Source organism: Rattus rattus, chromosome 2, assembly GCF_011064425.1.
Source record: "Rattus rattus isolate New Zealand chromosome 2, Rrattus_CSIRO_v1, whole genome shotgun sequence".
Classification (NCBI taxonomy): Eukaryota; Metazoa; Chordata; class Mammalia; order Rodentia; family Muridae; genus Rattus; species Rattus rattus.
The window spans coordinates 154642263-154667454 of record NC_046155.1 but is presented as its reverse complement, the minus strand read 5'-3'; the positions used below and the strand labels follow the sequence as shown (position 1 = coordinate 154667454).

The window sequence follows — 25192 nt, the reverse complement described above, 5'->3', positions numbered from 1 at the left end:
CCCTCATGTATGGGTTCCCATTGAGGCTGTGTCCAGGTTCTGGAGTCTCTTTCCAGAGGTCGCAAAATGGTGGCCTAATGGCCTCATGAGACCCACAGCAGATTTTGTTTGGTCCTCAGTGTGTGTGGTGGTTTTGGTTTGAAGGCCACCAGGTGGGGCACGCACTCTCCAGGTTCGCCACAGTCCCTAGCACCCAGTGTCTCAGAGCCACGGGCACACTGGCTGCACGGCCACATCACCTTGCCTTCACGGCTTCAGCTGCACCTGGTGCCCTGGTCCTCTTTTACTTTCTGAGAATCACCCAGGGGCGGGGCCTCGTGGGATAAGAGGCCTCCTAGCCCCTCCCAGCCAGGCCCCAGGGCAGGGGTAGAAGTGAACCCGCTAGCAGGGGCCAGGCTGTCACACAAGTAGGTGGATTAGTCAGGGAGAAGGAAAGCCCACGGCCAGAAAGATAATCAAATTGGATCTTTACTGAGCTATGGTGAACGCACGGAATACAACACAAACACGTATGATACTAGAGTTCATACTTTAAATTCAAAATTGAAAAAATACAAATTGAAAAATAGAAATATTTAGTTATTAAAATTTCTCTCTTGTAATTCTCTTGTGCCTTTTGAGTGGAAGGTTGACACCTGCCCTTCTACACCCAGATGTCAGTGCTGGCATTGGTTGGGACAGAGAGATGGGCAGGTGAAATTTCAACCTTAATCCTTAAAACGGAGTTTTTGATTTAGTAACGGAAAACAGTGACTGTCACAAGTGTGGGCAGCCAGACACTCAGGACACTGCTGGACAGAGGTAAAGGAGCCTCGCCATCTTGCAGAACTGCATGCACCCTGTTGCACTGCAACTCGGACTGGGGTCTGCATTCACATCATCGTAAGGGCGAGCTAGCCAGTGTTAGCTCGGGTTCAAGTAGAATATGGCCCTCAGGGGACTTGGTCTTGGGTCTCACAGTGTGAGTAACTGGTCCTGGCCGACTCTCATTTCCAGAAACCAGCTGCAGCAAGGGTAGGCAGTCCCACTGTTGCTCGCAAAGGCATCCATCTGCCAGGATCACACCCCAGTCATACATTCAGGAGCTGTTCGTGAATATCCCTTCTGAGACAGAGTCAGTGTTCACAAGGGTGGGAACTTCAACCAAAAGTGTCTAAGCAGGTTCCCTCCAGGGAACCAGGGCACGGCTCGGCACACTCTGAAGTGAACTGAACAGGCCGGTTCAGATTCCCTGCATGTCCTGGTCTCAGACAACTGGCTCAGTTCAAGTACAGGAATGCGAGTCAAGGCGTCATGGTGTTTCTTTGAGCATCTCAATTCCTGGTTACTGAGACTAGGATCTGAGCTGGGTCCTGGCAAACAGTGCCACTTGGGACGGAGGTATGGGACAGCCCCACGATGGACAGCCCGACCACCATGAGTGGGGACGGAGGTATGGGACAGCCCCACGACGGACAGCCCGACCACCATGAGGGGACTGTAGCTGTGCTTATGAATCTGATGTCTGCATGCACAAGAGCAAGCCACTTCAAAGTCAGGGGCTGGCTTGGCGCCACCTCACAGACTACCTCGGTTGCATGGAGATCACCACCACCACAAATAAATAAAGCTAACCATGTGCTCAGAGTTTCTGTGCAGCCACCAAAAGGCCACTGCTGTGGGTCAGGCAACTGGATCCGTAAGGCCTCTGACTCCTGTGTGCTTCAGCCTGCAAAAGCTTGTCAGACTCACAGGACAGCCTTGATGACAGTTCTTCTCTCCACTGCACTGCATGGCTATTCCTGGCTCTCCAAAGCTTCGCTGGCTCGGAGGGCCCTCTTGAGTTCCTGCAGGAGCGTGTCGCGGCTCTGCGCTGTGTACTGACCGTAGCTCCTGCTGTGCTGGGACTCATAGTGGCGCTTCAGGTTGTACTCTTTCAGCACTGACACGTTTTTTTTGCATATTAAGCACGTAGGCATGCTCTTCACTTCCACAAAGAAATAGTCTCGCTCCCATTTTTCTCGAAACACGCGGCCCTCTCCTTCTCTCTTTCGTTTGGCCACTTTTGAAGGAGACATGGGTACAAGAAAGATTTCACTTTTCTCTGAATGCTACCACAGAACCACCATGGTGCCAGCCCCGTGACTGAGGCAGGGCTCCTGCCTCACCGTGGAAGAGCAAGAGAGAGTGGTGGGGGCTGTGGCGAACCCGAGAGCATGAGCCCCACTGACAGGGCTACTACTGCCAGGCAGAAGGGTGGGCCCGGTGTGTCAGTCTTCTGACACATCAAGAGGAGCAGACTGGAGACTGTGTGAACGTCATAGGTGCTTTAGAGCTAACGGGTAGGAAGACTGTGCCATGCTAGCACAGGGAAGGCCAAACAAAACCCATCTGTGGTGGCCCATGGGCCACTAGATTGCAGCCTCTCTCCTGGGATGGGTCAGTCACCTGCACATTAACTAGCGCCTCACACCCAGGCAGTGGTGGTCCAGGCACAGACCACACTCAGCGACATGTGCCTGTGTGACAAACCTCTCACTCACTCTCCAGGGGGGACACCTGCACACAGGCCTGAGGGCAGACCGTAAGACAGAAGCTACCCAACCTATCCACACCTGCACCTGGAACCCAGTGCCTGCTGTTTGTGAAACCCTGACTGCTACGGCCTCAAGCACAGCACACATTCCCATGGGGACATCCTGATTTCCTGGTGTGGCATGTGCCACTTAGGCACTCCCATTCCCTCTTGCTTGCCCTGCTCCTACAAACCATCGCACCTTCCTGACACCCAGCCCTACTGGCAGTCTATGCATCCTGCATCCCCAGGACCAATCTCCAGCTTCCCAGTCTGGACTCTGCAGCTCCGGCTCCTTCCTGAAATGCTCATCCCAGGAGCATCCACCTGCTGGCCCTGCACGCCCCTTTTCTGTGGCTTTGGCTATCTGCACCTAGGTCCCTTCTGGCTCCCAATTACTGCTTCTCCTTCCAGGCTCCTCGGAACCCTGGCTGGGTCAGAGGCATTCTGGGCTCCATAACCCCTTAAGTGCACGTGAGCTGTACACTACCTGCCCACCTGCCTCCAAGTCTCACAGAACCAGGCACACCATGCTGCCTCCAACTCACCCCAGGGCCCAGCATCACCCAGCCGGGGCCTTGGGGAGTCTGCAAGGCGAGAGCAAAGACTGCCCTAGGGGTGTCAGTGACGGGAGCCGGGCATTGTTAAAAGGAACTTTATTGGGTGTTGGGTTCAGATGAGGTCCATGAGGATGTCGTCCTCCATGACGCTGGGCTGCAGGCCCGGCTGGGGAACCGGGCCCCGGGGACCCCCGCTCAGCAGCATCTGACCTGGGGGGCATCGGGAAGGGACTGCATCTCCCAGTGGTCCCTGGGGCCATTGAGGGCCCTAGGCCTCTCATCCCACTTCCTCTGAGAACCCAAGGCAGTAAGGTTTCTAGGAAGCTCCAGGGAACACCAGAGGTCCTTCTAAGCCCAACTGGATATAGACACTTTTCTAACCCTTTGGGAGCCCTTCCCCCACACGCATCGCTTCACTAACCCTAAGACATCTTCTAGCACCCCAGGACAGAATATAAGGTTTGTGGGAAATTTCCACCACTGAGGCCTTGCTCCTGTACTGAACTTCCCAATGGCCCTTTAAGTCCCCTTGAGCTATGGGAGGCCCTTTGGTAATAGGGTCCTTAACAGTGACTTCAGGGACTCCCACTCTAGAACCCTGCCCTCCCCTGGAGCCCCTTACCTGGCAGTGGCGCCCTCTGGGGTAGCTGTGTGGGCCAAGACTGGGTAGGTGGAGGGTGCAGGAGTTGCGGCCCCAGCTGCGGCTGCCCCAGGCTCTGATGTGGCGGCAGCAATGCAGGGGCCCCTGGAGGCTGGAGGTGGTGTAGGGAGGCCTGGGGTGGGGGTACCCCAGTCTGGGGCTGAGTGAAGAAGACAAAGAATGACTTAGAGGACCCAGTCTAAACTCCAGGAAGGTCCTCCACCCTGGGAGCCTTGTCCACCACTTCCTCCCAGAAACACTGGGTGGGAACCTGCCATTCCCTGCTGCTTTAATCCCAAGCCTCACCGGTGCTGGATTAAGGAGAAGGCTCCGCAGCTGGGGGTTGGCCCCAGGGTTCTGGGGTCGAAGGATGGGTCCAGAAGGAGGTGGGCCAGGGGCTGCTCCAGGAGGACCTTGGGGTGCCCCTGTTGGGGCCTGGGTAGTACCTTGGGGCTGGGGCTGCCCTGTAGCCGCAGAAGCTCCCACAGCACCCTGAGGCTGAGGCTGTGGTGCGCGGAGCTGTAACTGAGGAACAGAGAGCATGAGGAAGAACAGTACAGTGGCTGCCCCAAGTCCACCCACCTCCATCCCCAACCCCACCAGTCCCCACTCCAGTCCTCACTAGATTCTGCGGGGGCCTCGCTTGGTCCTCCAGAATGGGGCCCAGGCCTGGAGGTGCCTGCTGTGCCCCCATCTGCACGGGGACAGAGAGGACAGGTCAGATGAGGGAAGGTGACTGACACTGTAGGGAGGACCTGGTGTAGAGAAGCAGGGTGCCTTTTTCTAGGGGCACACCATCTTGGAGAGGCATGACACCCTGCCTGGTTGTAAGGTGGGTCTTGTGTCAGGAATTTGAAGTGGACACTGAAAAGGGACTAAAGCTGCTCTGCTAGGGACAAGGGACTCAGAGGAGATGTCTGGAGACAGGAGGCCATGGTGACTAGCTGGCTGGGCCCGCACTCACCCCACGCTGCTGCTCTAGCTTCTGCTGCTGGACCTGCTTATGGTTGGTGATGACCTGGCGGATGCCATTGACGAAGCCACTCTGGTCGTAGGGGATGAGGCCCATGAAGATCTTCTTCTTAGACGAGTACAGGAGCATGAGCACGCGCACCTCGCACGGGGCTGTATGTGGGAAGTGCACGCAGCCAGCCTGTGGGCAGAGACGCTTCAGAAACTGCCTACCAGAGGGACACCAGGATAGCCCTCCTCATTCTATAAAACTCTACAAGCCCTGTGGCAAGAGGTAGGGAGGTCTCATCTCATTGTACAGTGCTAAGGAGGGCAGGTCTGCTTGGCATCTGCCCCGGAAACAAAAACTGAGTGACAGGCAATGAACTGGGCATTCAAATGGCATAGGAAGACGAAGCACCCACTGACCACTGAGGAGAGGGAAGACAGCAGGCCACATCAGAAACCCACGGAGACCCTGACTAGGCCCTCCACCTCCTTGTCTCACTTCTGCACAGCGCTGGACTGCCTCCCCAAATCACACTGGAAAGGGCTCTGCTGGGAAGGATGCCAGAAAGATGGGGTTAGACCCTTAAGGGTCTCTCTATCTCTCTGCCACAACATCTGCCAGCATGGATTAGGGAACAGCAACATGACATTTACAAGTCAGAGTGCCTCCTCAGACTCTCAGGGAACTGGCTTTGGCTACCTGGGTTCTCTTCTCAAGACCTAGGTTCCCTCAGCCTGCAGCTGCTGCTCATCAACACACAACCTCTCCTGTTCTGCCCAGTACAGAACAGGGCAGTGCCACTGAAGCCTGCGTGCTGGTGAATGCCCTCCCCTACAAGGGGTGTAGCCTAGTGACCCAACTCTGGCCCAGATTAAAGGAGGTCTGGCCAGAGGCTTTGGACATTTCTCATTTCCTGAAGGAGATTCCAGCCACTGCCTCTTCTGCATGCTTAAAGGGTACCCAGAAGCTGAGATAACTACCTTTACCTATAAGAGGTCTAGGTATGACGTCACTGAGCTCCCTGCTGGGTCCTGTTACACTTTTGGAATATTAGCGCAGAATTCAGTGTCTACACTGATGGGCCACACCACTGAGGGCTCTGGGCACAGCTGAGTTTCTAACAGCACCAGCAGAATTCCAAAGTGCTTGACACCCACACACAGAGTAGGTACAGCAGACAACAATGCTCACAGAGGTGAAAAGGGCCATGAGGCTGATGACCAACAGTACCCTCTGCCTGGGACAAAGCAGGCACAGAAGTCACCATGCCTAACCCCATGTGCACTTGTGTCTTCCCCAAACACAAACTGCAACTAACACCCAGGAAGGTGAGATGATTCAGAAGTTGCCTCTACGACAGGTCAGAGGAGCCATGAGGGCAGGCCCTATCCAACAGTAAACAAGGGGACAGAGCAGCCAGGCTTGACTACACATGTCTACAAATGCAGCCTTCAGGAGCCTGAGGCAGCAGGACGTCCAAATGGAGACATTACTACACAGCAGGACTTGTCTCAAATCAGCATCAACAACCACATCAACAACCACCACCACCGCCACCACCACCGCCACCACCACCACCACCACCACCACCACCACCACCACCACCTCCCCCACCACCACCACCACCACCACCACCACCACCACCACAACCACCACCACAACCACAAGCCAGCACCATGGGCCAGGGACTTTGCAGGCCCTAGGACACATGTAGTTAGGAAAGGACCAGGTATCATCTGCAGTGTCACAGAGTGAGATTATCAGCAGCTCCTGGGGCTAGGCACCCAGGGTCCTCACCAAGTTGGCAGAAAAGGAGCGAGAGCCCACCACTCACAAAGCCATTGCCCATGATGCGGTAGAGGCCTTTGAGGGACTCCAGGTCCTTGTTGGTGAAGTGGAACTGAACCATTCTCGAGTTTCGGAACAGCGGGCCCAGGGTGGTCTAAAAACATACAGGCATTACAATGGGGCAACCCACAGAGGGGAAGCATCATGTGGGGAACACAGTGTGAGCATCAGGCAGGCCTTGGCCTGGCAGGACTCACCAGCAGTTGCTGAGGGATGAGCTGCATGATCAGTTTCTGGGGCCATTGCTCAGTCTTCCTGAAAGGCAACACAGGGAGAGGAGAGTCATGGCAGTCAGGCTGAGCCTGCCCCACCCCTAACAAATACCTACAGGTTTTCTCCATGGTTCACGTAGACCTGACAAGGCAAAGACCTTGTCAGCTTGGTGTTGGCATCCACGGATGCAGGCTTGGGTTTCTGAAAGGAAAGGGGTCAATCAGCCAAGGCCTGGTGAGTTAAGCTTCACCAGCTCCTGCAGCCCCACAACTCCCCCATCTTCCCAGCAACCCCACACTCAAGTGCCCAAATCCCACAAACACTGGGTCCCTCTTCTGGGCCCCAAATCTTATAGTCACTATCCTTCAAAGCCCAATATCCAGAACCCTGTTGAGAGGCCAAATGCTGCCTGTGTGTGTGGAGAGGGACTGGTTGATTGACTGGGGGTGGAGGCCTGTGCCTAGTAGGCAATGAGCTCCAATATAACTTTTTGTTTGTTTTTGTTTTTTTTGAAACAGGGTCTCTCTGAGTAGCCCCGGCTGTCCTAGAACTCACTGTCTAGAATAGGTTGGCCTCAAACTCAAATCCACCTGCTTCTGCCTCCCTAGTACTGGGAGTGAAGGCATGTGCCAATATGCCTGGCTTCAACATAATTCTTAAACTCCATCTTGAGACCTGGGCCACCTAGAGTTCCTCTGGACCAACCTCCAGTGCACATCCTAAGGCCTTGGGAGCCGCTACTCTCCACACTCCCAACAGTAACCACTCACCTCCTGCCACTCGAGGACGCCACTCCAGGCTAGGAGCTTGTTGGATACTGACTGTTGCCCACCAAGTGCAGGACCCCCAAGCTGGGCTGGTGAAGGACCACTGACTCCACCTGGGGTCACAGTGCCTGCCTGCTGAAGACAGAGAGCAATGAGGAGACCATGCTGTCAGGGAGTGGGCACCGTAAAGGGGTGTGACAAAGGTCCTTTCCTTCACACCTCCACAACCACTAACCATCCCTGGGAACATCCACGCCAAACTTGAGGAACCAAACTCCCAAAATTACAGGATACCTGGGTCCCTCCGAACAGTTCCAACCACAGCCCTGCACCAAAGCCACAAAGCACAGCTATGAACCTCACTGCTGTGCTCACCTACTAGGAGCAAGCACACAGCAGCGGAGTCAAGCTGGGTACTAAGAGGGCACCTACCATAGACGGAGCCCCAGGCTGTGCCGGGGCTGCCAGGCCTGGTCCAGGGGCCACAGTGGAGACTAGGCTAGGCTGTGAGGCAGGAGGTGGCTTGGGAGCTCCAGGGGGCCCAGGAGCTAATGGGGGTGCTGGGGCCTGGCTGAAGGGGGGCCCCACTCCTGAAGCAGCTTGCTGGAGAGGGTTGATGGGTGAGACTGTGGGAGAGACAAGTGTGAGTGGGGACTGAGTCCGAAAGCCAGTGAAGCCCCCTGTTGCCTCTTCCAGGACTCACAGCGTGGGCCCAGCCCGGCCTTCTGGTTCTTGGCAGCCTCCACAGCATTCTGCGCAGCCACCTGAGCAGCACTTAGGTTCCCAGGGACCTGTCACACGGGAAAAGGCCATGTACCCCCAGAACCACGAACTTCTGCCCCCACAAAGCACCTACACAGCTCTGACGACCCAGGAGCGTTGGACTCGTCCCCATCAAGGCCATTCCCTAGCTTGTGCCATCTCTTCACTCTACAATCCCAATGGTTCCTGAGGTCCTCCCATGAGCCATGGCTCCACAAGGCCCCAGGAGCTGGCTCCTAACTACGTCATACCTGGTACTGTGGTGGGACCGGGGGCAGGGTCTGCTGGGGGGCTGCTGAGAGCGTGGCAGCTGAAGTTGGAGCTGGTGGCAGGGGAACGGCTTGCTTGGGCTGCAGAGGGCCTGGGCCTGAGCTGCCGCCAACTGAGCACAGGAGAGACAAGCGAATCCCGAGAGGAGTTGGGGTAGAAAGAGGAATATCCCAAAGTCCATGTTAAGATCAGTACCAAAAAGGAACCCCCCTCCCGTGTACGGTACCCAGGCCTCACCAGGCAGCACGAGCCCACGCACAAGTACCATGTGCCTGGGGTCCTGGCTGACGTCTGCTGGGGGCTGCAAAGGCTCCAGTAGGGCAGGAGGAGCCGCCTTCTCAAACAGAAGCCTAAGGGCTGGCAGCTTTCTCGGAGAAACGATGGAGAAGTGGATACCGCGCTGCAGGTAGGGAAAAAGTAAGAATGGGCCTCCAGGAATGTTAGAGCTGGCTCCCTCCCCTGCGGTGTGGTGGGACATGACACTGCTGGGAAGTAAAACCAGGCCTTAGTTTTCCCAGCTCTGTCATGAGTGAGCGTAGAGATTTTGGCTATTTTCTGCCTTGGGTTTTTAGAGCCCGGCCTGCTTCCTCGGATGCAGGTGTGGCCCACCCCCGCCCTCACACACAGGGGTGCAGGTCCTCCTACTCGACACTCCCCTCACCTCTCCTATCTTCTGTACCAGGCTCTCCGTCGTACAGCCTGAGTATGTGGTGCTCTCCACGGCAGGCAGTAGGTATGGGGGTGAGTTGCAGATGAGGAGACAGACTCGGTGGGTCTGGCCGCTGCCAGGGACAAAGTCATGATGCAGCAGGTACCCCAAGCTCGTGGCAACTGAATGCCATGTCCTCACCCTCTGAGATCATTTTCAGCTGACAACACCGAGGCTCTTGGGTTTAGTGACAACTTTAAGTCACCTACTAGGCCAGGGGCATAGAAGGGAGATCCCCACCTAGTGTCTGGTCAGGCACTAGCCTGCCCTGGCCTGTACAGGGCCCCGCTTCCTGTCCCCCATCCAGGGTGAGGATCGAGGAGGACTTCCCAGGAGGCAGGCACACTCACATCTGTTCACGCATCTTCTTGAAGTCATCAAACAGCTGCAGAGCAGTGCTCAGACCTTCAGCAATGAGACTGCAGCTCTCGCCACCACCACCCATGAACCTGCAGGACAGCCAGTTAGACCCAGTGCCCTACACAGGCAGCCAGCACTCTTCCTGACCCCTCCCACACTGCACTGCACCCTCTGACAGGACACTGTCCTTAGAGTTTTACTTGGTGACAAGTGAGCACCAGGCAGGGAGAGTCACTAAGAAGGGAGGGCAACAAGAGAGAGCAGAAGGAGCCAGGACCTCAGGTGTGCCCAATGCCCTGACCATCCTCCTGATATACCCTCCCAATGGGCCATTTGCTTCACTGGTTTGCCTTAGTTCTTTTTCCTTTTTCCTTTGCTGTGTGAAGGCGTCATTTACTATATAGCCTGTGCTGTCTTAGTCTCACTGTGTAAACCTGGCTGACCCTGGACACACACATCTCTGCCTGCTTCTCCTCTCAAGTGCTGATTAAAGGTGTGTGCCGCCAGATTTTCTTTGTACTTTATGTGCACGGTGTTTTGCCTGCGTGTATATGTGTACACTACACACGTGCCTGGTGCTCTTAAAGGCCAGGCAAGGGAATCAGACGCCCAGAAACTGGAGTTACAAGTGGCTGTGAGCCCTCCACCCGAGTGCCTGGAATCAAATGTGGGTCTTCTGGAAAAGCAGCCAGTGCGTGTTGTTAACTAATGAGCCATCTCTCCAGCCTCCACTGGACACAAGCTGGCAATCCTCCTGCCTTCACCTCCTAGTGCTAGGAGAAGCACTATCACAACACAGGCTCCCGCTTCCTCCACAGTGCCATGGGTCAAATTACTTCAGAGTGACATGTCAGGAACCATGGGAACCCAGAGTTACCTTCCTAGAAACAGGTTCTCTACACAAGTAATAGAAAAGAAAGAAGGGAATAACAGGGTCCCAATCCACAGACATTTCTATGTCTATGAAAAAGGGGAAGGCAGCAAGCAGATATGAACAGACCACAGGAAGGTCAAGCCACAGAGGCTGGGGAGGTCAGGGAGGAGTCTTTCCCCAGACTTTCAGGCCCTTCACTCAGCCAGCACTGTCACCTTGGACTTGCAGCCGCCATACTGTTTTTCTTTTTTTTTTTTTTTTTTTTTTTGGTTCTTTTTTTTCAGAGCTGGGGACCCAACCCAGGGCCTTGCCTTCCTAGGTAAGTGCTCTACCACTGAGCTAAATCCCCAGCCCCTGTTTTTCAAACATGGTTTCTGATACTTGTCCTCGGCAGCGTAGGAACCCACCCACAGTGTTCCTCTGCATGGTGTCCTAGAAAAGGTCTCTGTTCCAGCACAGCTGATGTTATCACAGACTCTGGCCTGCCTCCTGTGGCCAACACAGCCCTATACTGCCAAACTGTGGCAGCCTCGTGTCTGCCCCTCATTTCCCTACCCATAGGCAGGGACAGGGTCTGAGCCCTCTCATTTCTCGTCCCCAGACGGGCCCGTAAGAGGTATATGATGGAGATAATTGGTGTGTGCCCAGCATGCCCTCCTCCGGGAACCCCACCAACCTGACACCACCAACTAAAACCTGGTCGCTGAGTCTACACACGGCTCAGAAGTTGACATCACCAGCTGCTCTTTTAAAGAACCCAGGTTCAACTACCACACGGCAGCTCACAGCCATCTGTAACTCCAGACCCAGGGAATCTGATGTAGAAGTCAGAGATAACAATGTCTCTGAGGACAGGTTCATGTGCTGTACACAGGCACACACATAAGCAAAACAACCATAAACCTAAATTTAAAAAACAAACAAACAAACCCTGGGTGATGGCACAGCCTGTATTAGAGAGCCATAGGGGTTTGGAGCCAGCCTGTCAACACAAAGTAAGTGCTTAGCCACCCAGTGCACACAGCGAGTGAGTGGTAACACACCGAGCTTCCTGGGCTTGCTTCTCGGCAAGATAAAAACAGGGCTGCCCAGCTGATAACCTGAGTACAAACCCTAGAACCACAGTACTAAGTCAGAGCCAACTCCTGCAGGGCAGGAAGACACACACACACACACCGACACACACACACACACACACCGACACAAACAGACACACACACTCAGACACACACACACACACACACACACACACACACACACACACACACAAACATACACACACACACAGAGACACACACACACAGAGACACACACACACACACACAAACATACACATACACACACACAGACACACACACAGAGACACACACACAAACACAGGTCCTAGTCCTGGTGAGGGCCAGGATAGCGCCTGCATCTCACGATCATTCAGCATTTGTGCCACACCTCTGTGAGTGAATGAACTGTCAGCAGAGGAATTGAGACAGACATCCTGTTCTGACTCAAGGCCACTAGCTATGGGAGATTGGCTCCTGGCAGAAAGGCGATGCCGAGGGCATCGGATCTCTTTACAGATGGTTGTGAGCCACCATGTGGTTGCTGGGACCTCTGGAAGAGTAGTCGGGTGCTCTTAACCGCTGAGCCATCTCTCCAGCCCGGAAGCCTAATTCTTAGCAGCAAGGCCATTCCTAACTGTCCTGCATGCCCCACCCTGTCTCCCAGCGCCATCAACAGCAGGTGAGTTTTCTTAAGCTGTAAAAGCGCCGCCACTGTCACTCCCATTCCTGCCCTGCCCACAAAGTCTTGGGCGTGGTCACAGGCCCTGATCAACCCAGCAATCCTGGGAAAACTAGATGGAAATGCCGAGCAGCAGCAGAGGCCTCCAAAGTGGGGACGCTTATGTTTACAGGGTTCCAAGTGTACAGTGGGAGTCACAGTGCCCTGTCCAGCCTTTCCCTTAAGGGAGGAGCTGCTCTTCCCACAATCAGCACCACGGAAATCTGGCTTTTTTGAAGGTTTTCCCTGTAGCCATCACTCATGGTTCACACGACTAGGACCTCCTGAAGCCTTAGGTCACAGAAGCAGACTGGCTGATTAGAAAAGTCACAGAAGGGCGCTGGAGAGATGGCTCAGTGGTTAAAAGCACTGACTGCTCTTCCAGAGATCCTGAGTTCAAATCCCAGCAACCATATGATGGCTCACAACCATCTGTAATGAGATCTGATGCCCTCTTTCGGTATGTCTGGAGACAGCTACAGTGTATTCATATTTAATAAATAAATCTTTAAAAATATTAAAAAAAAATAAAAAGAAGAAAGAAAAGTCACAGAAGGTTCCTCACAGGGAAACAAGAACGGAGCTGGCTGGCACTGACTCCGAAACTCACATCTGACCAAATGTGGTGGAAGCCTCCTATGTACCAATCCTGACATACAGCAATGCGGACCTCGGGGCTTCCTCTACCTAGCCAAGTAGTTCTCCATGCAAGTGCCATTGGCCTTCTAAGAGACGCTTGGCAATGCCTGGAGACAGCTTTCTAGGAGGTCACTGGGTGCTAGCATGTAAAGGCTATTAGACATTCTCCAAGGCCTGGGATGTGGCTCAACACCCTGGAGAGGGCTCCCAACAAGGAATTATCTAGTTCAGGATCTGGAGAGAAGGCTCAGTCGTTAAGAGCCCTGGCTGCTCTTCCAGGGCAGCTGGCAGCTCAGAACTATCTCTAACTCCAGTTCCAACGTCTGGCGCCCTTGCACAGACATGTATGTGGACAAAAACATCAAGACACTGATTTTGGGCTGGAGAGATGGCTCCGTGGTTAAGAGCACTGATTGCTCTTCCAGAGGTCCTGAGTTCAAATCCCAGCAACCACATGGTGGCTCACAACCATCTGTAATGAGATCTGATACTTTCTTCTGGTGTGTCTGAAGACAGTTACAGTGTACTCATATATAATAAATAAAATAAATCTTAAAAAAAAAAAAAGACACTTTTATTTTGGAAAGGAGGTTTGTAAGTGTCAAGGGTGGATATGAAGGGACAGAAAGTTGAGTAGGATTGGGGTGCATGGTATGAAAGTCACTTCTTACCAATAGAAAGTCACTTCTTTCAATAGAAAGTTTAAAGAAAAATCGTAAGACAAAAAAAAAAAAAAACAAAACAAAACTCAATGCACATTAAAATAAAAATCTTTTAAAAAAAAATAAGATAAAAGATTTATATAATCCAAGCTAGGTGTAGCAGCTCAGACAAGAAAACCTAGCACTGATGAGGTTGAGGCAGAAGGATGGAAAGAACTGTGTGGCTAGCCCGGAAAACCTGACAAGATGCTGTGAGGTTTTTAAACTGGACTGGGGGCACAGAAACGTTCAGAGCACTGGTGGCTCTTCAGAGGATCCAGGTTGGAGTACACTGTTTAACTCCAGTTCCAGAAGATCTTATGGCCTCTTTGGTCTCAAAGGGCACCAGGCACAAGTGTTGCACACACAGGCACATAAGCAAAACCCCATACACATTAAATTAAAAAAAACAAAACAGGGGTTGGGGATTTAGCTCAGTGGTAGAGCACTTGCCTAGGAAGCGCAAGGCCCTGGGTTCGATCCCCAGCTCCGAAAAAAAAGAACCAAAAAAACAAAAACAAAACAAAACAAAACAAAACAAAAACCTGTTTTAAAAACTTGAGTGCAAAGTGTCAACAATGTCAAGAACAGGAAGCTTTGCTTTATATTAATTCTAATCCCAACAACTTCCGGGGGTGGGGACAGTGCACAGGCCAGCTTCCCATACCTCCTACCAAGTCTCTCTGCCTCTGTCTGTCACACACACACACCTGCTTCAACCAAGCAGGAAGAACCAGCAGGAACTAGATCGGCACCACTAAATGAACCTTGACCACAACCAGACTGTGGAATCCACCTGGGAAGATTAGCATCCGTGAGCCTTCCAGCACCCACCACTCTACAGGTTACTCATTTGCAAACCAAGAACAGGGACAGGGCGAGCAGTACAAGCAGGCACTCACACACTGCTCACTATGTGCCAAGCACCAGCACCCTACAAGGCTCTGGTGGTCTGTCCCCAGGGATCCCACTGGTCACCCATTCTTGTCTGGAACAGGGCAGACTCACCTATCAAACAAGTTGTGACAAAAGTGATGAGGTATGACTTGGTCATCAAAAAACCTGGTAGCTTCCTCTTTGCCCTCTGGGTTCACATTCACTCTGAGCAGAGGCAGCTGCCAGTCTGGGTGTTAATCTGCCATGTGGAGCGAGGGCATGATGGCAAACAGCCAGCAAGAACGAAGGCTCTGTCCCTAGCCACAGAGCAAGCAGTTGACCGTGGCTCTTTCAGGCATGCCAGGGAGTGGATGACCACAGCCCTGTGAGACCAGACCAAACACACATGATCCCACTTATCTTCCTGAGTTCCTGACCTACAGATGGTGCAAATGTTCAGTTTGAAATCCTTAAACCGGGGTTGGGGATTTAGCTCAGTGGTAGAGCGCTTGCCTAGCAAGCACAAGGCCCTGGGTTCGGTCCCCAGCTCCGAGAAAAAAAAAAAAAAAAAAAGAAAAGAAAAAAGAAAAAAGAAATCCTTAAACCAAGGCAGCATGGGGGAGAACCGGTTATACAGTAACAGACATCCAAGAGCACAAAAAACAAATACAAGTGCTACAGGTTTCCCTTTCAGAAGGAATGGGCAGCACAAAGGACCCTGGGACCTGGGAGATGTGTCTGAGAAGAAGCTGTGGCTACTGCAGGTTGCCTGATTCCATAAGCTGGCTATGGTGGCACGAGTCTGTAAGCCCAGCAACCAGAAAATAGAGGCAGTTGGGTCAGGAACTCAAGGTTAGCCTCAGCTACACTGTAAACTATGACCCAACTCACATAAGGTACTCTCAAGGCCCAGATCTATCCTGCAGACTCCTCTGAAGTAGACAGAGAAGGAGAAGAGCAAGCTGACGGTATGGCATACTCAGGTACAGACTGTGGGGACCCACACTGAACTCCAGGCACTATTCAATCACAAGTCACCATGCCCACAGTCTTTCTGAGGGTCCCCATCCTGCCCCAAATGAAGTCAAAGCTCACTTGATGCCATCGAGCCAGGTGACAAACTCATAGGCACTGCTGGTAGGAGCATGGCATTGTACATAGGACTCTGGAGCGCAGTCTACTGTGTTGAACACCACAAGGCTGTACTGGGTTCCGCCATACTGCGAAGACAGGACAAAAGAACTTTAAAACGAAGATCTTTGGCAAGGAACAAGGCCTCCCAACTTCAGATCATTTTAGAAATAAACTGAGTCTCTCTTTCTTCAAACCCAAGGCTAAGGACCCCATCTTTGCTCCCTCAGACATAGGGGTCTACCAGCTTCCTCCCCATGATTCGGCCGCACACTCACGTCTCCCCCAAAGTCCGTCTCTGCGGGTGGTCCCCCGTTGAAGTACCTGCGAAGACGGAGGAAAGGCAGCGTCGGCACAAGCCTTAGGTTAGGGCAGCGGGAGGCGATGTAGGGTCTCACTCACTCTATGGCGGGCAGCAGGTAGTGCTTGCGGAGTCCCTCGAAGTACGGTCCCAGGTTTGCCGTCCCCTCGATCACAAACACCACATCAGCGACCAGGCCCCCGGCCCGGGCCGGGCCTTCGGATCCGGGGACCATGCCCCGCGCCGCCGCCGCCGCCGCCAGCGCCGCCGACGCCGTCGCCGTCCCGGGACGAACAGAAGTGCGCTTGCGCGGTGCGCGCACTCCCGCCGGACGTCTGGCAACTTCTGCTGATGCTGGTACGGCCATGTTTGTGCGGGGCATCCTGGGAGTGGTGGTTTTATCTCTACCTTGGCGCATACCAACAGCATGAAACTCTCAGAATGGGCACAACGAGCCCTTTTAAGGGCCTCTTGAAGTCGAACAAACTTTTGTGCACAACATCAAGCACGAAATAAAACGAAAAACAGCACATCCGGCCACCATCTTGGAGTCGAAATCTTGTTTCCGACTCCGAGCTAAAGGGAGTTCGGGAACCCGGTTGCTAGGCAACGCGTGCCCTGCCATAGAGGTCTGACACAGAGATTAAGTTAATAAATTCTGTTCTTTCTGACCAGGAACCGATGGGAGAGAGTAGTCCAATCACATCATCGGAAACGACGTTGCTAGGCAACAGTGTAAAGTTGCCCAGGACTTGGAAGCAAGACAGTTGTTTTCGCTGGGAAAGAAGGGAATTCCAATTTAAATCAAGGTTGCTAGGCAACACCTAATCTCTGTTTTCTGGGAAAGAAGCCAGAAACCGACTGAAAGAAAATACATTCTTTACAAAACAAGAAAGAAAGCAAGCAAGAAAGAAAACAATAATAATAACAAAATAATAATACTAATATATAAAAACAGTGTAATAGGAATGTGTGGTATAGTCGAGGAAACTGAGTCTCGGCATTGCAGCTAATGACATAAGCCAAAATGAATATAAAGTGATCTGGAAAATTATAACATATGTGTGGACAAAAATTTACTAAACAAACCTCTACTAAACAAACCTCACTAATGTAGAAAGATACAAAGCTGTGATGGCACACGCCTTAAATTCCAATCCACAGCAAACGCAAGTGTATCTGAGCTGCAGTCCCAATCTTCAATCTACAGAAAGAGTTCCAGGACAAACAGGGCTGCACAGAGAAACCTTGTCTCAAAAAAAAAAAAAAAGGAAAGAAAAAAGGAAAAATAATACACAAGCCCTTTATAAAATACATAGGTGGTGGGGATTCGAACTCAGCCCAAATGCTTGCACTGCAAGCACTGGAGCAACTGAGACAGTGTCCCAGACATTGCTTTTTTGTTTTTTTGTTTTTTTGTTTTTTCTTCTTTTCGGAGCTGGGGACCGAACCCAGGGCCTTGCGCTTGATAGGCAAGTGCTTTACCACTGAGGTAAATCCCCAACCCCCAGACATTGTTTTGTGGTGTGTTTCCCCCACCTCTGGCCCCATGGCAGTCTGTCTCTGTGTTAGCCCTGGCTGTCTTGGACCTTGCTCTGTAAATTAGTTAGTGAGGCTTCCCAGAACTCAGAGATCTGCCGGCCTCTACCTCTGAAGTGCTGGAATTAACGGCATGAACAAGTTTTTTTTAACCCCAGTGCTCACCCATAAACTAAAATTTTCCACGTTGAATTTTGTTTTGAGACAGGTTTCTCTGTGTAACTCTAGCTGTCCAGAAACTCACTGTAAAACAGACTGTCTGTGAACTCAAGAAATACTCCGTCTCTGTCACACTAAAAGCATCCGTAGAATTTTTTATAAGCTTCTTTTTTTTTTTTTCCTTCTTTTTTTTTTCGAAGCTGGGGACCGAACCCAGGGCCTTGTGCTTGCTAGGCAAGCGCTCTACCACTGAGCTAAATCCCCAACCCCTATAAGCTTCTTTTTTTTAAGATTTATTTATTTATTACATATGAGTACACCGTAGCTGTCTTCAAACTCACCAGAAGAGAGCATCTGATCCCATTTATAGATGTTTGTGAGCCACCATGTGGTTGCTGGGAATTGAACTCAGGACCTCTGAGAAGAGAAGTCAGTGCTCTTAACCACTGAGCCATCTTTCCAGCCCATGCATAGAATTTTGAAAGTTTCATTTATCTGTCTATCTATCTGTTTATTTGTGTATTTGGCAGGAGATTGGGGAGAGCAAGTCAGGTTGGCCTTAAGAGATCATAATTGCATAATCATGTACAAGTTTTAAAATGATTGCCTGCATCTGTTTCTTCCATGTACAGAGAACATTTGTTAATTATTCCTTAGAAAATATAGGAAATAAAAGTCAGAATAGAAACAGCATCCAAAAAGGTTACTTTAAAATATTGTTTTGTGGGCTCTAGAGAGACAGTAGTTAAGAGCACTGGCTACTTTCAGAGGCAGTCTTAGCTGTCTTCAAACTCACCAAAAGAGGGCATTAAATTAATTAAGAGGGTTGTTCAAGTCCTAGCACCCACAATTCCTAGAAGCTCAACTCCAGTTCCAAGGTATCCAACACCTTCATCCATTAAAGCAAGACACCAGTGCACATGAAATAAAAATAAATAAACCAAGGCCCAGGGTTCGGTCCCCAGCTCCGAAAAAAAGAAAGGAAAAAAAAAATAAATAAATAAATAAATAAACCACTAAAAACGTTTTCTAATATGCATAATAAAAAAGCAATTGCTGTCAAACATACAGTAATCAAGCAGCTAAAACTGCTGCCTCAGAATTTACAGAATCAGCAGGGTGTGACAGTGGCAACACTGGGTTAGATCCAGCATAACACCACCCTTGGCTACATAGCAATATTTTGTCTCCAAAAATTCTTTTGTTTTATTGTATCATTTGAAATTCACCAGGAGAAATCTAATATTTGTCAATGGAAAATTGTTCAAGTCCTTGAACTTATAGAAATTGATTATATATATATATAAAAAAAAACATTAGAAAGACTAGTGTTAGAAAAAGAATCAGAAGTTCAGGACTACATATCGAGTCCCAGGTCTTCATGGGCCACATGAGACCACACCTCAAAAATACACTAAACAACAATAAACAAACAAAAAGAGAAAGAATGAGAGTGCCTGGCGTTTGCCATTCCAGGCCAAAGAATTGCCAGGAGTTCAAGGCCAACCTGGCCTACAGATTGCAACCCTCCCAGGAAATAGAAAATAAAGACATAAAGTTGTAGACATACTATTTTTAATTAGAAAATAAACTGTGATTATTATAGCGAGTACGCCATGGCACGCATAAGAAGGTCAGCTTTGTGGAGTGGGTTCTCTAATACAGTGATCTTATTTGTGAAAATCTGTCCTGGTCCCGATGCTAACTTTTTTTTTTTTTTTGTTCTTTTTTTTTCGGAGCTGGGGACCGAACCCAGGGCCTTGCGCTTCCTAGGTAAGCGCTCTACCACTTTTAAATCCCCAGCCCCGCGATGCTAACTTCTATTGCTGCAATGGAAGGAAGTTTTCAGTGCTTTAACTTTCTTTCTTTTTTTTTTTTTTTTTTTTTTTGGATGTAATAAGCAAAGGCGAGGTTTATTACGGAGATCTATTACGGGGATCTCCGGGCCGACACGTATCCCACGTAGGAGACAGAGGTGTCGATCGTGCTTTAACTTTCTTCACGCTATACCATCATAGGCATGAATTCGTTACAAAAATTATGTAGTTTTCATGATTTTGGCAAAGAAAGGTTCTCTTTTCTTCTGCCTTTTACTAATAACAAAAACAACCACCTCATTTGGTGGTTACTAGGCAACGCTGCCTGGATCAAACCACTCTGCAAAAAGGAGAGGGAGACGGTGGCACAGAGCTTCGGAGTTTTGAAACAGAAATCATTGTGAATGGTGGTTGCTAGGCAATGCCTGAGCATACCGCCATCTTTGATTAGGGCAAGGTATTTACCACTATGGAATGAAAAAGCCACGCTGACTGTCGTTGCCAATCAATGCCTTAGTACTGTCCCCATCTTCAACCCGTTGTTTAAAAAATGTATTACAGCACACAAGAAGGTTGGTAGGCAACGTCTTGTTACCACCACCGTCTTCAAGCTAGATTCTTCATTCTCGTTATACAAAAGATAAACTGTCCGGGAACAACTTGAATGCTTGGCAAGAAGTACTTGTCGCCATCTTTATTAGGGCCATGATTACTTCCGGCCGGGGCGGGGCCGGACCAGTTGGAGGGGCTGAATTGATGATCCCGCTTCTCGCCCTTTGGCGGCTCCAAACAGCAGGCGACTTTGCCTACCCGCCTGCTCCCAGATCCACACCGAGAGTCTCCAGGGGGGTGACTTTCCGGGTGCGGGCTTTGAGATGGGGGATGACGGGCCAGGAAGCACGGTGCATCTGCTGTGCCTCGCAGCCTCTAGCGGGGTTCCCCTGTTCTGTCGGAGCAGCAGCGGAGGCGCCCCCTCCCGTCAACAGGTGGGGGCATTCGACTCCTGCGTCTAAATAAGGGTTTGGGAAGCTGGGACTGCATACATGCAGGGATTAGAGGCTCCCGCCCTTTAGCTGTTATGGGGGACTAATAAATCTGGTTTCCTGAAGAACTTTGGGGGAATATTGGGAGATTGCAACGTGGGACAGCGGGGTCTCAATGGGTCCTGGGTGCTACTGCAATGCTTCCCCCACTCTTCCTCAGCTCCCTTTCTCTGTCATCGGCTCCCTCAATGGAGTCCACATGTTCGGCCAGAATCTGGATGTGCAACTGAACTCCGCAAGAACAGAAGACACCACCGTAGTGTGGAAGAACTTCCATGACAGGTCCCTTGGCGGGAGCAAGGGAACAAGATCTGAGCAATGGTTCCTGGCTTAGGTGATCCCAGAGGGATTCCCCACCCCCACCCCCGTCAGGATGTAGCGAACAGTGTAGGAATAGCTGGGACACACGGAAGCGCCTGGCTCAGTTTCCCAGGCCTGACCTCACTCTTGCTTCTCATCTTTCATCCCCACAGCATCACCCTCATTGCTCTGTCATCTGAGGAGGGCACCTCTGAGCTGAAGCTGGAAAGAATGCTCCACATGGTGTTTGGGGCCATGGTGAGACTGGGCCCTCTTTTCTCCAAAACTCAAGAGAGCTGCACTCCCAGTCCTTTCCCTCAGTCCAAATCCCTACATTTTTTTCTCACACCCAGGCATCCAAACAGCCCTCCTCCCTCCTACCTAGCAATCCAGGAACCAGACCTCCTCCTTCATATGCAGGGATCCAGACCCAACCTGCCTCTCAACATCCATCCAAGCACTGTCCTCTCTGACTAGATCCTATTAAAGATCCCACTATCCTATGTGACTCTTCTAGGTTCTCATTGTGGGACTTGAGGAGCTGACCAATATCCGGAATGTAGAGAGACTGAAGAAAGAGCTGAGGGTGAGGCTGTGAGATGTGAGTGCAGTTAGGATCCCTAAATCGGGCCTGTCTGTCTGGAACTACAATTCCCAGTAGGCACTGGGAAAGCATGGGCCCTTGGGTTCTTGGAGAGCTTGTTTAACCCTGGAGCTGGCCCCAGTTTTCTCTGGGCTGATCTGGGCCCGCTTGGGTCCTAGACACCTCCTTTTTCCTCTACCAGGCCAGCTACTGTCTCATTGACAGCTTCCTGGGGAATTCAGAGCTCATCGGGGACCTGACCCAGTGTGTGGACTGTGTCATTCCTCCAGAGGGGTCTGTCATGCAGGTATTGGGGCAGCTATAGAAATAACTGTGTCCCCATGGTTCTACTCGGCCTTCCTTTATTTTCTCCCTCTGGACATTGCCCTAGCACCCTCTTATCGTCCTGGAATCATGTTTTACCTGTAACTCTAAAAGAACTGTCTTCGCCAGGGTACACTGACTGTTCGCCCGCAGCTTCTACCTCTCCAGTCTCCTCCACTTCACAAGCTCCCTGCCTCTCTGCCTCACAGGGAGCATTTCTGTTTGAGCAGATCAATCTCTCTAAGACACAGTTCCCAGGCTGCCTTGGAACTCGCTCCGTAGACCAAGCTGACCTCCAACTCACAAACATCTACCAGCCTTTGCCTCCGAGTGCTGGGATTAAAGGCATGCTCCACCACACCCACCCAGTCTTCCTCTCTTCAAGTTATGCCTCTCCTGGCTGTGTGTCCTGACCTCAGAGCTTCCATAGGTCAGCACAGTGCCTTCTCACCAAGTAGGGAATCAACTTGTAGATGTGTGGTTAAAACTATTGGCACTGCAGGGCCTCCTGGTGCAGGCCTGTCACCCCAGCTACTCTGGAGGCTGAGGAAGAGGATGCAAAGTTTAAGGCCAGTCTAGGCAGCTCAGTGAACGCATGACTCAAAACTTCAGTGTGGCTCCGCAGGAGCGCTGCCTAGCTAGCATGCCCAAAGCCTTACGTTCCATCCCCATAACTGAAGGAGAAATAAATTAGAAAAAAAAAAAAAAAAAAGCAATAAATGAACAGGGTTGGAGAGATGGCTCAGTGGTTAAGAGCACTGACTGCTCTTCCAGAGGTCCTGAGTTCAAATCCCAGCAACCACATGGTGGCTCACAGCCATCTGTAATGGGATCTGATGCTTTCTTCTGGTGTGTCTGAAGACAGCTACAGTATACTTATATATAAATCTTTTTTAAAAAAATAAACAGATAAAATAAGTAGTGTATGAAGAATTGAGAATCCTGACGAACAGGAAAGTTAAAGCATCCCTATTTACAGAGAGGGTTTCAAACAGGAGATTGGCAGCCTTGCATGCTGGAGTGACTCTGGTCTCATGGCTGCTCTTCTCCATGCCTACCTGGGAAGAGAATGTCCCTCCTTGCCTAATGACATCTAGTCTGACCGTTTCACCAGGAAACCCTCTCAGGGTTCGCAGAGGCCACTGGCACAGCCTTTGTCAGCCTGCTGGTATCAGGCCGGGTGGTGGCAGCGACCGATGGCTGGTGGCGCCTAGGCATGCCTGAAGCCGTGCTACTCCCTTGGCTGGTGGGGTCCTTGCCACCGCAAGCTGCTCGTGACTACCCAGTGTACCTGCCACACGGGAGCCCCACGGTGAGTGGGCGGGACCAAGGTGGGGCTTCCAGAGGGGCGGGGCCATACTTAACGCTATACTGCCCCTGCTACAGGTCCCCCATCGGTTGTTGACCTTGACCCTGCTGCGGGGCCTGGAGCTGTGTCTGCTCTGCGGGCCGCGCCCGCCCCTCGGTGAGCTGGACCCACAGGTGAGGCGGACTGTTGCTCTGCTGCCCCTGACCATCCCCTCCACGAGCGCCACCTGCTGCGTGCAGGTCCTGGCCAACCAAGCTCCACTAGGCACCAGCCCTGATCTTGTTCCCATCTCCCCTGTAGTTGCTGGAACGCTGGTGGCAGCCTCTGCTGGAGCCCCTCCGGGCTTGCCTGCCATTGGGCCCTAGGGCGCTCCCTGACGGGTTCCCGCTACACAGCGATATTCTTGGGTAAGGCTCGATGGTTGGGCCCAGGGCCCGGAAGGATTGGCACTGCCTGTTTCCCACAGCCTAACTGTGCTTTTCCCCAGCCTGTTGTTACTCCACTTGGAACTGAGACGCTGCCTCTTTACCGTGGAGCCCTCAAAGGATAAAGGTGCGTGGGGAAGCAGTGAGTGGGAGGGCCTTGAGCCAGAGGTCACCCAGTCAAGGTGCTCACTTTTCTCTAGAGCCTTCCCCTGAGCAACGTAGGCGCCTCCTTAGAAATTTCTACACGCTGGTGGCCACCACCCACTTCCCACCAGGTGAGTGGTAGGCATGGATCCCACGTGCCATGCCTCAGCTGCCCCTGTCAATCTTAGTACTTAATTCCTGACTTCCCCAGCCAGTGTTTTTACAGTGGCACTGGGGCTGGGCTGGCCATTTTGTCCCACATCTGGAATTTCAGCCTTACTATGGCCAAGGCAGAATGACCATGAGTTTGAGGCCAGCTTGGGCTATCCAGTACCTCAAAAGAACTGAGGACTTACTGCTCCATCCTCCTCGGCAAGGACTCTGTTAGGTCATTCTAAATGCTGCACAATGAATACTAAATGGCAGCGTTAACCAGCCACTCCTGTCACCCTCCACATTGCTGGGCAGAGCCCTGCTCAAGCAGAGGCAAGCGAGGAACCTGCACACTGGGAAATTGTCCCAGGTCCCTAAGGCCCCAAAAGACACAGGCAGTGCCCAGCCAGAGAAGGACCTCATGAGCCTGCAAATCTGGAGGCCTACACTTGGGAGTAGGGTGTGATCCTCAAGAGGGTGACACCAGTGCTGGTGAGGGCACTTGGTGTCACCTCCATGTTAGGTCTGAGTATACACAGAGAACATAGAAGACAACAAGGCTAGGTGGGAAGAGGCTGACTGGGGAATTACTATGAAGGAATGGGCTGGGCTGAGGGGTCCTGACACTGCTGCTCATCATAGTCCTCCCTGTCCTTCATAGAACCGGGGCCGGCAGAGAAACAAGAAGATACAGGCCACCCAGCCCAGACACCCAGGGCCTGCTATCTTGTGCTAGGGCCAGGCATGGGATGGCAGCTGGTGGCTGTGCAGCTAGGGCTACGGCTGCTGCTGTTGATGCTGTCCCCGCAGACTCCCACCCATGGGCTGAGAAGCCTGGCCACCCACACTCTACAAGCCCTCACCCCGCTCCTTTGATCACTTAGGGTGGGCAGTCAATAGATGGGGGTAATATTAGCGTCTCTCTGTTTATTCGCTCACAATAATACACGGCCCCTGGACGGGGAGAGGGAGGGAGGGAGGGAGGGTGAAAAGGAGGGAGGGGGAGGGGAGGAGGTACCTACTTCCCCGGCCCCCCTCCCCTCTGTGCTTCGGGGGACAAGGAAGGGAGGGTGCTTCCCTTGACCCCCCAGAATGTAAACAGCAGCAGATGAACAAAAATAAAATACAAAGGCCAGAGGACGCGCCAGGCATGCCCCCATCCCTGGGGTCTTTGCTGTCACCACTGGAGGTCCCCTCGCTGTCCCCCTCCACCACAGCTGCCTCCATCTCAGGGCTGCCTGGCACCGGCCATATCCCAGGGCAAGTCCAGGGCTCAGAACTGCTGGGCCAGCAGCTCACATAAGTGACGGGACACAGGCTCTTTGCTGGTGCGCAGGGTTAGGCGGTACATCTGTGTGGAAGGAGAGAGCCCACCGAGGGGTACAAAGTCAGAGGGGTAAGGCAGGTAAAGGAAGACAGGTGAGAAGATAATGAGGAACATGAAGGAGGGCAGG

At 51.9% G+C, this 25192-nt stretch overlaps 3 protein-coding genes across 6 annotated transcripts in view; 1 reads left to right on the top strand and 2 right to left on the bottom strand.

The window, feature by feature from the left end:
• Positions 1-450: 450 nt before the first annotated feature.
• Positions 451-16249, bottom strand: Med25 (mediator complex subunit 25). 3 transcript variants are annotated; one of them, XM_032893712.1, is made up of 18 exons: positions 16044-16249; positions 15920-15965; positions 15606-15730; positions 9635-9733; positions 9237-9357; positions 8813-8975; positions 8557-8687; positions 8247-8334; positions 7976-8169; positions 7547-7675; positions 6892-6977; positions 6761-6818; positions 6550-6657; positions 4719-4907; positions 4377-4448; positions 4061-4279; positions 3737-3914; positions 451-2041 (listed from the first exon to the last, which is right to left on the bottom strand). In XM_032893712.1, the coding sequence occupies exons 1-18, from the start codon at positions 16175-16177 to the stop codon at positions 1776-1778; spliced, it is 2406 nt and encodes an 801-aa protein (XP_032749603.1). In that variant the 5' UTR covers positions 16178-16249; the 3' UTR covers positions 451-1775. The 3 variants fall into 3 exon arrangements, with proteins under 3 accessions (XP_032749603.1, XP_032749604.1, XP_032749605.1); XM_032893714.1 differs by lacking the exon at positions 451-2041 and adding an exon at positions 3194-3324 and having other exon boundaries at positions 16044-16248; XM_032893713.1 differs by lacking the exon at positions 4377-4448 and having other exon boundaries at positions 7547-7678.
• A 3930-nt stretch (positions 16250-20179) lies between these two features.
• Positions 20180-24653, top strand: Fuz (fuzzy planar cell polarity protein). The gene is made up of 11 exons (XM_032893706.1): positions 20180-20443; positions 20661-20782; positions 20974-21058; positions 21318-21386; positions 21586-21690; positions 22822-23019; positions 23094-23189; positions 23317-23423; positions 23504-23568; positions 23642-23716; positions 24400-24653. The coding sequence occupies exons 1-11, from the start codon at positions 20333-20335 to the stop codon at positions 24612-24614; spliced, it is 1248 nt and encodes a 415-aa protein (XP_032749597.1). The 5' UTR covers positions 20180-20332; the 3' UTR covers positions 24615-24653.
• Ap2a1 (adaptor related protein complex 2 subunit alpha 1) overlaps positions 24646-25192 on the bottom strand; it is a 29102-nt gene continuing 28555 nt past the window's right edge. For both annotated transcript variants that reach the window (XM_032893704.1, XM_032893705.1), the window contains one exon: positions 24646-25089. In XM_032893704.1, the coding sequence (XP_032749595.1) occupies positions 25012-25089 (78 nt within the window). In that variant the 3' untranslated portion in view covers positions 24646-25011. The remainder of the gene's footprint in view (positions 25090-25192) is intronic.